Source organism: Zingiber officinale, chromosome 2B, assembly GCF_018446385.1.
Source record: "Zingiber officinale cultivar Zhangliang chromosome 2B, Zo_v1.1, whole genome shotgun sequence".
NCBI classification, from domain to species: domain Eukaryota; kingdom Viridiplantae; phylum Streptophyta; class Magnoliopsida; order Zingiberales; family Zingiberaceae; genus Zingiber; species Zingiber officinale.
Genome location: NC_055989.1, coordinates 82,370,329 through 82,384,508, shown reverse-complemented (window position 1 = coordinate 82,384,508; position 14,180 = coordinate 82,370,329). Strand labels below are relative to the sequence as shown.

The following is a 14,180-nucleotide window of genomic DNA, read 5'->3' as shown; positions in this document are numbered from 1 at the left end:
GTTGACAAATTGATAAAGGAAAAGAAAGAAACCTTTCGAGATCAAACTACATCTGAAGTTGTAGGCAAATTGATCAAGGAATTTGAGTGTGACACAATGTGGCCTATTACTCTTTGAGGCAAAAAAAATTATATGTACGGTTTTAAAATAATAAATTGTTATTCCCAAATAAAAAACTAATTATCGAATATTTAAATTATTTAATATTATGATGATCCAATGAGGTAGTGCTAGATTTGGCGTTGAATCTCCACGTGTCCGTTGCTAAACTTGCATCGTATTATATATAAATCAAATCGATGAAGTTCACTCCTCGCACCTCTCCGCTTCCCTTCCTCCATTGGCTGCTTAATCCTTCTCCGATCCATCCAAATCCTCGTCGGGGGCAGCGATCGATCGATTCATGGGCGGATTCGGGAGGAAGGCGTACGAGTTCCTCTCCGAGCTCGGTCTCGGCCCCCGCAACCCCGGATGCTTCGTGAACGGTGCCTGGAGAGGCAGCGGCCCCGTCGTCGCCTCCCGCAACCCCACCAATAACCAGGCGAGTACCTTCTCCCCTTCGATCGAGAAAGGGGGTTCCTTTTTCCGGATTGATCTTCTTTGTTCATGTTATTTGGGGGTATTTGATTCAGGTTATTGCGGAGGTGATGGAGGCGTCCATTGAGGATTATGAGGAGGGTCTGCGGGCTTGCGCTAATGCTGCTAAGATCTGGATGCAGGTTAGGGGCCTTCTAGTAAAGGAAGAACTAGATTTAGCTTCTTACTTGCATGAGAGACGAGATCGGCTAAAAGCTACGATTTTTGGAGTTTTTTTTTGTCAATCGTATTAAAATGGTTGATGGTTAGAGAGATAACTGTGGCTAGATATTTCGGCTTGCTTATAGTTATGCACTTTTTGTAGTTACAAATCCCTCAGACAAGGATTTTCTTAATTTTTATTGGTACTTAGGACTTGTTAAGATCTTGTTCACGCACTCGAATTCACTGTTCATCTCGGGTATGATTTTTAGCCATCTAATTTGGCCGTTAAGACGTGATAAATTGTGTAGGTTTACTGTCACATGTAATTGTTTGCAGATGGTATTTACTTTTTATCAATCTATTATGGCACTAGTCTGAGTTCTCATTTCTTAGCTTGTTTTTTCTGTTTCGAGCTGAAGTGTTTGATTTATAATGTTTAACCAGATTCCAGCACCTAAAAGAGGAGAGATTGTTAGACAGATTGGCGAAGCACTAAGAACAAAGCTGTACTACCTTGGTAGACTTGTCTCCCTTGAGATGGGGAAGATACTTCCTGAAGGGATCGGGGAAGTTCAAGTAAGGCATATTCTGTTACTGTACTATTTCCTCATGTGTCGCGGAGTTCTAACATAGTTGCCACATGGATTTATAGTATCATCATCAGCTATTTTCTAAGCTGTTTCTTAGTATTTCAATTCCATGTTAAGGTTCCATAACCTTCCTTATGTTTGTTTCTATTTAAATGCATTTTTAGTTACAGAATAGGTAAATATGGCACTATTCTCATAGCCATTAAGTAGCTGTGGATAATATTATCTGATTCAATTCATTTATAGAGCTGTAATTTCATATTGACATATTTTTTAACCTTTATACAGGAAATCATTGACATGTGTGACTATGCTGTTGGGTTGAGCCGCCAGCTAAATGGATCTATCATACCATCTGAACGTAAATTCCTCATTTTAATTCTTTTCAATTTTCTTGAATTTTACCTTATTCTTAGCAATCTTGACAATGAGAAGGCTTGATCATAAATGAAGATGTCCCATCAAATAATCGTAGTTTGTCTTTATACAAGTTAGTGCACCTTCAGATCCTGTATTTTTATCCATTTGCAAGAAAAGGTAGAATAGTTAACCAGATGCATATAAGTGTTCCAAAGATAATATTATCATAATAGTGATACTATCAATGTTCCAAAAAACATATGAAAGTCACATATAGGTACACATATATTTCATCTCATAATTACCATGTTGCATTGATATATATCAGACCAGTCCGCAATTTCCATACCAGTGTCATAATACCAAGTTGGTTCGATAATGCACCTAAAGGGTCCCTATAGCACTAGGGTGGATCAAGTGAACACCTACTGGGGATGTTTTTGGCTAATGCAAGGTTGAGTCAACTAGCACCTGATTGGATCAGTATGTTTTAGGTTGGGCCAACTGAAGTAGAAGTCATCTAGGTTCTGGAGCAGGGGACTGCTGGCCCTAGCACTCTTGGTGAGTTTGTAGGGGAGCTCAACCCCTGAAACCTGCAGAGCACATCAGCTTTATAGTTTGTCAATCAGCTCCATAGTTTTATCAATGAGAAGTGTAAAGATGATCAATGGTTTTGATTTGGCATTTTTCAGTATTTAACTTGGCACATGTTATTTAATTTCAGGTTTTATTTGTTTAACTGATCATCAATAATTCTTCTTGTTTCCAGGTCCAAATCATATGATGCTTGAGGTATTATAGTTTTGCGCTGTCAATTAATTTCCTCTAAGTTGATGTTAAACATGCACTTAAGCTTTGAGGATGTCATATCCATGCTTTATGTAATTCAGGTGTGGAATCCTCTTGGAATTGTGGGCGTCATTACAGCTTTCAATTTTCCATGTGCTGTGCTTGGTAAGTTCCTTTAATATCCTTTTGATTTATCACTTTTGCCTCTTAAGCAAGCATTTTGAGAAGATTGAACAAGGATCACGGAAAGGAACCAATAGTGCAGAAACATAATAGAAAAGAATCATTAGGAGCATGTTTTATACTGTGAGACAAAAGGGAAAAAGCAATAGCCAATAGCCAATAGTCAATTGACGACGATAATTTTTTTTGCCTTAGTCGAAACACCTTTTTCTTTGATGCAACAACACTATAATAACTTTCAGAACCCCATAACTTGATCAACTTGTTTTAAATAAGTATACTTGTTCAAGCTAACATCAATCAAGAGAAGCATATTCCCATGTTTATCTGCGTTCTTATGTTTTGGTGGTTGTTCAAATTCCAAGGTTAACATTGATTTCTCATAAGATTGCACCTAAAATACTGTCCCTTGATGCTGTAGGATGGAATGCTTGCATTGCACTAGTCTGTGGAAATTGTGTGGTTTGGTGAGTACTTTGAACCTTCCTTACCTTACTTTTGTGTGTTTCATTTTTATAGCACGGATGCTTGTAACTACAATCCAACAGGACTGGTGCAACCTACGACCAAATAATGGCTTATAAATTTCTTTAGGATCTTTATATACTCCTATAAACTCTATCTATGGCTAGACATTAGACAAAGGACTTACTTTCTGTGATTCATTCTAGGATAGTTTTGACATAGTTTTCATCCATTGGGAATATGATCTCTAACCCATAAACTTAGGGAAATGGTCCTTTGACTGTCACGAAACATTTATCTACATTCTTCTTTGAATATCTTTGTTTTTCTACTATAGGAGACTCTTACTTATCATTGTCTGTGGAGTCAACAAGTATTTTTCTACTATAGGAGACTCTTACTTATCATTGTTTTTTATAATTTCCATGAAGTGAAAATCATAAGATCTGAGATGCTCATACTCGAAGAGCATCCATCCACACAGTAGGCCCTGATCTACTAATCTGAAAGCCTCCTATTCAGTTTTAGTTTATTCTATCATTATTTAATTTTTACAATTATTTTCTCATCTTGCGCGGGTTACGAATCGTTAAGACTTACTTCAAATATGAAAAAAGTTTTTGTTTTGCTTTCCAGGAAAGGTGCTCCTACAACGCCATTGATCACTATTGCAATGACTGAAATTGTTGCACAAGTTCTAGAGAAGAACAATTTGCCAGCAGCAATTTTCACTTCATTTTGTGGAGGGGCTGAAATTGGTGAAGCAATAGCTCGTGACACCAGGATTCCTCTGGTCTCATTCACTGGAAGCTCCAAGGTATTTCTGTTTGTGAAATTTGATGCCTTTTTTAACTGAAAAAATACCTGGTTGGTTAAATTTAATTATAGGATTTCTTTTACTATTGCAGTTTAAATATGATAACATTTATTTTATTAGTCTGGTTAGTTCTTTATGTTCAGCAATAGGGATTGATTAAGATTTTCACTACACAGGCATCACTTTCTCGCTTTAACTTCAAGCTCTTTTTATGGTTTAGCTTTTACTCACACTGTTTTGCTTTACCTGGAACTGTCTTATATTAAAGGAGTAGAGTCAGCTACAGTTGTCATGTGCATAATCATTGTAATAGGGAATGTCTTTGCACTTGGGAAAACCTACTATTGCACAAGAACTGTAATGCCCACTTTTGGTTGTGAACTAGTATGAACTTATTGGTGTTCAGTGCAGGTTGGTCTCTTGGTTCAGCAGAACGTCCATAAAAGATTTGGAAAATGCCTGCTTGAGCTCAGCGGAAATAATGCTATCATAGTCATGGATGATGCTGACATCCAGCTAGCCGTGCGATCCGTTCTGTTTGCTGCAGTTGGTACAGCTGGACAACGTTGCACGACATGCCGTAGACTAGTAATCACAATTTAACTTTCTATATGTTGTTTTTGATCTTTTTTCTGAGGACCTAGATTATTCTATCCTCAACTGAGTCTGATTTACCTGGGTTTTCTGTGTAGCTTCTTCATGAAAGTGTTTACCAAACTGTCGTGGATCAATTGATCCAAGTCTATAAGCAAGTGAATATTGGGGATCCACTGGAAAAGGGCACCTTATTGGGGCCATTACACACCCCTATTTCAAAGGAGAACTTTGTGAAAGGTATTGAAGTCATTAAAGCACAGGTTAGTTTGTTCCTTTCTAATAGTTCAGCTTCAAACTCTAATCTAAATATGCATTATTGCCTTAACTTTGTGGTTTCCAAATACTTGCACCTCTAATTTTTCACAAGTCGTTTGCTCCTGGGATTTAGGCTGCTCTTGAATGATAGGGAGAAAGTGGGTTGTTTAAAAATTAATGAACTGTGAATATGAAAAGAGTAACAATCAAACCACGTGTATCTTTGTAGAAGTAGATACATTAAGTCAATATATTCATCTTGAATGTAGTTTGTCGGACAATACAATGTGTTGCTTGTTATATCAAAAAGTCTCTTGTTAGAGTGATTTATTAAATTTTTTATTTGTGGTCTTTTCCACGGCTCTCTTTCTGTATATAGAGGGATATAATCTTCAACAAGATTTATTAATTAAGGTTTATACTTTTAACATGGTATTGTTGCAAACTCTAACACCTGTGCTTGATTTGTTGATGATACCATTTAGCCTAGAAAAGTGGTTAATATCAACATATTTATGGTTAAATGTTTCTTCAAGACAAAATTAAACCCATCTCTGTAAATATGCACAACAACTATATCTGCTAAGAAAACCATGAGGTGAACAATTAACATGACTATGTCTCAGAGAAGGAAGAAGACTGATTTATCTGCAAATTTTGTTCTCTCTATTTTTTTGTTTCACCATGTTTTCTTTCTGCAGGGTGGGAAAATCCTCGTTGGAGGGTCTGTTATTGACTCTGAAGGAAACTTTGTTCAACCTACCATTGTTGAGATTGCACCTAGTGCACAAGTAGTTAAAGAAGAATTGTTTGGTCCTGTATTATATGTAATGAAATTTCAGGTAGTTCTTGAACTGGCACTCAATTTGGTTTATCTATTAACTTTTGTTGCCATCCTTTTCATTTAAGGAATTAATGGGCAGGATCTGATATTATTGTTTTGCTTCTCAGCTCTAGATTTCTAATTTGCTATGTCTTATACAGACTTTAAATGAGGCAATTGAAATAAACAACTCGGTGCCACAAGGTCTGAGCAGTTCTATCTTCACACGCAAGCCTGAGATTATCTTCAAGTGGATTGGGTAACAACCATCTTTCAACTTGTTAAATGATTTTGACAGCCTCCAAATTTGGACATGTTAGAGTTTATGATCTGAATTATGTCGGGTCTATCCGAAAAGCTCATGGTGCAACTTTATTTATGAGATTTTGGGGATTTATGGTGGTAGCGAAGGCATTGGACCAAAGTGGTGGTGCAGAGGCACTATGGACCTTCATTATTATTATTTTCACACATATGTTTATGCACTATGTTCGTGCTTCAAAAAGTTTATTTGTAGTTTTGTGATAAGGTTCTAAAGATTGTAAGTGTAGAAAAGTCTTTCAGCTTTATTACGATATGGTTTCTAGTTTTCCAGCATTTTTTTTTCTTTCTGTTAATATACAGTTAGTTTCTATAGTTCTGTCCAAACGGTGTGCCTTTATGATGCAGGCCTCATGGCAGCGACTGTGGTATTGTCAACGTGAACATACCTACTAATGGTGCCGAAATTGGTGGAGCTTTCGGTGGTGAAAAGGCCACTGGAGGTGGTCGAGAAGCAGGGAGCGACTCATGGAAACAGTATATGCGGCGTTCAACCTGGTAAACTGAGATTCTATTTCATTCCTATGTTTTCTTCTTATTGCTTTCTAATTTGCCCATATGATGGTAACACATTACTCGTTATCGTCTTCGTTTCTCTTTGCTCTAGGTAAAACAGCATCTCGTGCAGTATGATTGCCTTAGTTTAGACTTTTTGCAGTTTAAAGAATATGTAGCTAAAGACCAAACCGTTTCTAATAGTCTGAGCCTTAGGATAGCTAATGTCAATCTAATCGAATTCCGTATGGTATTAGTTCAGCAGCCTAACCAAACTTGGTTTTTTTCTTGTAACTTAATGAACGGTTAGCTTACTCTATTTCTCGATTTTCATGGGATAGGCATGTTAAATCAATGATAACTCACTTGAACTGTTGGAATTGGAATAGGTTCGTTAGGGGATAATGAAATAGTATAGAGCTTCTCAATATAATGAACGAGAAGTTTGTTTAGAAATTCTCCCGCCTCACACCCAACCTTCCAATTATATAATACAAGTAGACTAAATACCTGCGACAGGACACATAAAGTAGACTAAATAGTTTGTTTTAGGGATTGGCTATTTATCCATTCAATGACTTTCGCATTAGATGTTCTCAAAAATGATCAGCGCAAGGAATTAGAGAATAAGCAAACTTTTCTTTTTGGCGCTCCAGCCTTCCTTCTCCTTAGCCATAGAACCAAACTTCGATGTTCCCAAAAATGGATCGGTGCAGAGAATTCAGTGACTTACAGCCTTCTCCCTACTGCTACATCATGTATGGCATCAGGGCTATGCTTAGTTTTCGTCAGGTAGGAACTTTGAGAACGGTGTTTCTTTAAATCTTATTTATTTGTTTCTTGTTTCCTATGCTTTGCAATGTCAATTGAGTAAGGTTTATTCTCATGAAACTTGTTCATATCCTATCCAGAAACATGCTGTTTGAACTATTTTGTTTACCTTTTTTTGCTCCCGTTGTTACGATGTATCTGAATTTATGACGAACTCATCTTTGTATCAACTGACGAATCACTCCTGCAGCACGATCAACTATGGAAGTGAGCTGCCTCTAGCTCAGGGAATCAACTTTGGCTAAAATTGGTGGTACTTTTGTTTTCTCATTTTGATTCTTGCAGAAGTTGCGAAGAAGAATATGCTTGTTTTCTAATCATCTAAAAGTTCTTATTGCTTCTCGATTGACAGATTTGAGTGTCCCTTCAACGCGAAACCTCTGCTATCAACCCATTCACAAGATCAGCAGATGTTTAACTTAGCTGACTTTTCATATGAGCAAACTCCAAATATGTCTCTCCTATGATCATAAGTTGTGTTTCAGTTTATCGCGTTCCATTCCAACGACAATATATTCAATCAATGACGATAGCATAGTGGGATAAATGTACCCCCGAAACATCGAAGCCTAGAGCGGCCGGTGAAAACCCCTCCTGCAATTTCAAATACCCCTATCAAACAAAACAAACAAAATTCTATGGCTCATAGTGTCATACCACATCCAATTTTTTTAAAAAAAATGTTTTTTTTTCATTTAAGAAAAACAATATTGAATCAATTTAGTGTCGATGAGGCAAACCTATCTCACTTATCGCTATTTCATTGTCAAGGGACTTGAATATGAGGAACATGATAGCCCAATGGGGTCCATGAGTCAGCTATTTGTTAGGAATGGTAACTTGATCATCGATTCAGATTCATTTTCATTTATTTATTTATTTATTATAATCTCTAAATCTATCCAACCTTTTAAATTTTCAATAAATTTATCCTCTTTTTTTTGTTTTTTTACTTTGAGCAAATATATAACATCACTTCTAGTTTCATAATAAATATGATATCCTCATGTTTTCACCAAATTCTTACGCAATTATTCATAATAGCATTATGTGATATTTTATATCTCATTAAATTTTTGTTGATCAAACATGTCATACAATTAAAAATTATTCAAACTATATCGAAGCTTAATTCTTTTTTTTTTAATTTTCAAACAAATTATCCTTAGAAATATTAAATCAATACAGCTAATACACCATGTGTACGAATTATATTCATGGCGTGGTCAATTCAATTTTACATTATTTATTATTGAAAGCAATGGCCACTTTGATAAGTTAGAGGCCACAAATCCTCCAAGAATGACATTTCTTGGCTTTTGATGCAATAATGATCAATTGTGAGACTTTAGGCTCCCAATATTTTAACATTTTCGTTAAATCCTCGTTGAATATCGAGACAATTTCTTCTTCTTTTTTTTTTGATTTTTTTTTATCAATGCTAGAGTGTCTCTATTATTTAAACGTAACCATAAAATTATATTGATGCAATGAATTTATTTATTTATACGGCCATCATATATGAATAGGTATAAATTAGTACTTCAAACCTATAATTAGATTTGGTGAGGGTGTGTCAGAACAAAAAATTAAAATTATCGGCTAAATCTAACTTTGAACAATAAAATATTTAAATTTACCGGTAAAATTTAACTTTGGTCAATCAAATTTTAAAATTATAGGCCAAATATAATTTTGACCTATAAAAAATTAAATTAAAGTTACTGGCCAAATTTGACTTTGGCCATTAAAAAATTAAAATTACCAACCAAAAATTAAACATTGTTGGTCAAACTTAACTTTGGCTAGTAATTATAATTATTTACCAACAAAAAATTATTTTAGCCGGTAATATAAAATTATAATTGCATCTTAACTAACAAGTTGAGAAGGATATACTTTCTAATATTACTAGCCTAAGATATTTATAGAAATTTCTTCACTTATGATTTATCAATCTTAAAATGTAGAAATAAAGAAAATTATAATAGTACATACTTTTTTATATATAAAACAACTGAAAAAAATTCCTGTTTAAAATTATTTTCAATATGAAAAATAAAACGAATATTAATGTAATTTTATTTTAAGGTTCATCAAAAATAATTATTAAACGGTCATATTCTAAATAAAATAGTAAAATAGTAAGATTCTAGTGAGGATTTGGTATTTATAAAAAACTTTAAATTTTATAATGGTGTATTTGCAAAGCCAAAATTTGAAAGGGTATATGGGTAAAACATGTTTAAAAGATGCATATAAAACCTTATAAAATCATGTCGAAATTAATGATATACGTGTATTTTGATGATTTATTTACGATGGAAAAAAAAAAGAAATATTATTACATGGCTTGCGTTTTGTACCTCAATCATTGTACCACGCTTTATTTTTAAATAAGAAAACTAAAGAATTAATCAAATAAAAAGAAAAAGAAATACTCATATCGGAAATCACAGTTTGGCTCATACGTCATGCCATGTCATAAGTGATGCATGTTCTGGTGTAAAATTGATCTATATGAATTGAGGATCTAAAATAGTTTGTCAGTGCCCTGCTGATGAAAATTGAGAAGACGAGATTGATGTGTCCCCAGCGGGCCTGTAGAATTGAATTGTCGTGTTGCGCCCTCCTTTCGCATTCCATGAGTCATTGAAAGAAGTTAAACATAAGTGTGTTCATGCCACTGCTCCCCTCCGACGTCCTATTGTATGTGCCTAATCTACCCGTGTAAAGTAAAAGGCGGTTGTGTTTAGGTAAATGCCCCATGATTTATCTATTTTCAAAATCTATGAGACCGTAGAAGAACTGGTAAGATGAATCAATATACTTTTAAAAACATCTTTAATAAATTTATGTTCTCAAATGTACAAATTTAGATAATGAATTTTTAAATTTGTAAAGGCTGAATAAAATTTGTTACAAACTCATTATAAGACTTAAGTCAATAATACTCAGGAGGCGGTCTACAGGTTAACAACTTGCACATATATACATTAAAAAAAATTGGGAATACCAACAGAATATTCGGTGGTAATTCCGTCAGTATATTGATTTAGTGACGGAATTACGATGACAAAATGGTTGTCGGGAGATAATGTGTAGGAAACAATTTTATCGACGGAATTTATATTCTATCGGTATATACCGACAGAAATTAAAATTCTATCGATATTTCTACCTATAGAATACAGTATCTATTGGTATTTATATTAATGGAATTACAAATTCTATCGGTATTTGCCAAATAGAAATCCGACATGTAACGGTGTTTATCGATGGAAACAGGATTTCGTTGATGTTTATCAATGGAATAGAAGTTCCCATCAGTAAACACTAAACACTGACGGAAATGTAGATTTTTGTCAGTGTTTACAAACGGAATCTTATTTCCGTCTGTGTTTACTAATGGAATATAGTGTTTTTGTTGATAAACACCAATAGAAATCCATATTTTTGTCGGTGTTTACCGATAGAAATATATTTCCGTCGGTAAACACCGACATAAAGCCGATATTGATATTTACCAACAAAAATAGTGTTTCCATTTCATCGGTAATAAAAAAATTACTAAGAAAATTTTATATTCAGAATATGTCATGTTTATAATTTTCATATCTATATAAAATCATTACAGACGATGACAATACAAACACAATCTATACATACGATCACATTTCATATAAACACAATTCATATATACAAACAAACACAATTCATCTAAACTAATCACAATCTAAATAAATCACAAACACAATCATATAAACAAACTAAATTATTCAAATGTCCATAATAAAGTATATATATATCCAAATTTGATAGAATTGGATATCTAAATCTATATCATGATAAAAAAAAAATACCCTAAATAACACATCCAAGTATAAGATAGTAATATAAAATCATGCAGAAAGTCAAATATAATAAATTATGATAAGAATGATGTATAATTAAAAAAAAATGTATCATATGTATAATTAAAATATATATATATATATATATATATATATATATATAAAACTAATTTTACATGTAATAAAAAAAAATCATAATAGAATATCATATGATGAGGATAATGATCAAAGAAATCAATAGGGACTCTTGAAACATATAGTAATACAATATTTAGAAATGAATAGATTATAATATCAAAATAGAATAAATATATTTTACATAGGTTATGTAAGATAAATAAAAAAAACTAAGTTACAGTTGAATAAACCTTAAAAAAAAGTTAATCAACACTATTTGATGGGTCTTGAGTCTCCTATAACTGAAAATCATGTAGTGTCGGGGTCCAAGAGATAATGGCCACTCACATATGGGCCAAAAGAGCATCTTGATTCACGTCCCATTTGGCCCTCCTCTGCTCATCATTGACCCTCCTCTGCTCCTCAGTGGCTATTTTCTAATCCATTGCGGTCATCCTTTGATCCATTGAGGTCAGTTGAGTGTATAGTTCTTGATTTTTGCATCTTAAAAGACTCTACCTCAGTAGCAAAAAAACTAGTACGGCCCTTAGGAGTCCTCAAACAATCAAATGCCACTTTGTCATGTGAGCTAAGACCGTAGAGGGTGGAGTTTTTTATCCTTCGATCGATAACATTATATTATATCTCATTTATTTCCTCGATGGATAGAAGTTGTGACTCCTCCTCTACTGGTGGCTGAGATTCCTGAGTCATCCTATTTGTCATTTCCTCTTGTGTGAAAAAAATAATATAATTAATATTCAATTTGATTATAATATTACTAAAGTTAATCAAGAAAAAATGATTAAATGTAATAAAATTAATTATTTTATGTGTATGGCCTAGGATCAAGGATCAACAAATATGTCATCATTTTTCTTGTGAGACTTAAGAAAGACCTTCATACAAGTGGATTGTCGTACTAGATCACTGATAAGTAACTATTTAATACATTATTTTGGGTTGATAGTTGGTATTTTCTATCCATTTGTATACTTAAAGTACACCTTAAATCATGTTTATGAGTTGAAGATTATTTTGAACATCATTGTATTTTCTTCCTTGATTTATGACAATAGTCCTTACAATTTAAATTTGGTCTTGTAGGACATTGAAATTAATACATGATTCAAGTGAAGTCAAACCAATTCAAGAGGAGACTTGGTTCATTCAACCAAGTGAAGAAGCCCAGAACCCTACTTGGGTTTGATTCAATCCAACACATCTCAAGGAGCAAAGCCATTGAGCTCAACCCAAGTCCAATCCCCTAACAAATCCCTAAAACCTCACTTGAACCAAACCCAATTCCATAATTGAACCCGGTTCAAAAGAAGGGTTAAAACCCAAATTTCTCGCCGATGAACAATGGCTCGAGTTATTGTTCATCCGCAGCCCCTAATTCCACCTCCAATCATCTTCTCAAGCGTCGATGTTAGAGAGGGAGCTTTAAGGCAGCTACTAGACCATTTTCCGACCAGCTGGAAGTTCGCCGACGAGAGGTTTCGATAGCAAATGTGTTGTTATCCGAATTCTCTATTTTCGCCACTGATGGAGCCGTTCCTCCCATCCAGTGATTCCACCTCACATCAGAAAGTATCGGCGGCAGTCCTCTAATGTTACTGAGTCCATTCTGACGTCCTTTCACCCATCATCAAATCCCCCCTGGAGTAGAAGTTCAAATTGGCAGATTCCAGTCTTGCATTTTCAAGTTTGATTTAATTCTTGCATTCATCATTGGAGCAGTTTGTGTGGTAAAGATTGCAAACTTTGGATTGATTCCAGAGTTCAGAAGCTACTTGTTCATCTTTTTCGATGACCAGAGTTGGATGTTTTCGTCTCCGACCTCTTGTTTGACGGCAAGAGTGTAACGTTTGTGTACTTTGGTTGCGAGTTTGGATCAGTTCCTTTTATTTATTATTTTTGTAGCTTAGAACAGATTTCGTTTGATGTTTATTGAATTTAATTCCATAGTTAGACTTCTTATATGTCTTGCTCTTTCTTTTCTTAGCTTATTCATTGCTTTAGATAAGATTTCATTTATGACTTGCTATTTCATACCGTAATTTAATTATGTTGATGGTGAAACTCATTGCGTAGAGTGACAATGCATTGTAGATTAATTGTTGGCACTTAGTTAGATTTCATTCTAGCATATTAGATTAGTTTCCTACTTGTTCTGCTTTTAATTTATTAGGTTTAGAATCAAAATCCAAAACCCCCCATTTCTATATCAAAAATCTAAAAACATAAATAACAAACAATCTTAGATTACCATCCTATCGTTAGATTCATTAGAAAACGACCTGAGTCATTTTTATACTGCATTAGTGTAGTTAGAGGGTTCAGTACTTAAATTCTTTTGGTATCATTTCATGACAAAACAACTTTACCAATCATGCTCCTACATACATAAATAAGTTGGGTTAAAATTATATAAGTTTGGTAATAAATATAAAATTTAGTTGTATAACTTTAAATTAAACTCGCCAAATCCATGACATGCTCAACAATAGAACTGGATCCTAATGTATGTCGAGCGATTTCAATGCTTGGGCCACCTGACTATGTATTTCTATTTGCTTTTGTTTTTTTAGAATTTGACTACCACCTTTATACAACCCATATGGTCGTTCATGCACCCCATATCTTGTTTGAAATATATGCTGGTTTGTGCCCTTCTTTCTCATATAGTAAAGAAGGTCTCTGTACAGTTTTGCACAATATATATTCCAAGTGTCTGAAATTGTGCCTCATGACCTTCCTCCCATGTACATTTTTTCTACAATTATAAGTTAAAAATTTAGTACATCAAAGAATAAATATATTATACAATACCAAATATATTAAATTTACTTACTACAAATTCATCATAATAAAAAGTCTTCGTCTCTTGGTCTACATGCCTCCATGTAGTACCAAAAGCGTAAAATTTGCTCTTTCTT

The 14,180-nt window shown here is 34.0% G+C and overlaps 1 protein-coding gene across 2 annotated transcripts; it reads left to right on the top strand.

The window, feature by feature from the left end:
• The first annotated feature begins 306 nt into the window (after positions 1-306).
• On the top strand, positions 307-7,814 carry LOC122046049 (aldehyde dehydrogenase family 7 member A1-like). Of its 2 annotated transcripts, none has more exons than XM_042606543.1 (15): positions 307-541; positions 633-719; positions 1,186-1,317; positions 1,620-1,692; positions 2,461-2,483; positions 2,582-2,645; positions 3,085-3,130; positions 3,765-3,945; positions 4,357-4,533; positions 4,638-4,802; positions 5,499-5,639; positions 5,782-5,879; positions 6,290-6,439; positions 7,458-7,517; positions 7,620-7,814. In XM_042606543.1, the coding sequence occupies exons 1-14, from the start codon at positions 404-406 to the stop codon at positions 7,510-7,512; spliced, it is 1,530 nt and encodes a 509-aa protein (XP_042462477.1). In that variant the 5' UTR covers positions 307-403; the 3' UTR covers positions 7,513-7,517; positions 7,620-7,814. The 2 variants fall into 2 exon arrangements, with proteins under 2 accessions (XP_042462477.1, XP_042462476.1); XM_042606542.1 differs by having other exon boundaries at positions 7,458-7,520.
• Positions 7,815-14,180: the final 6,366 nt, after the last annotated feature.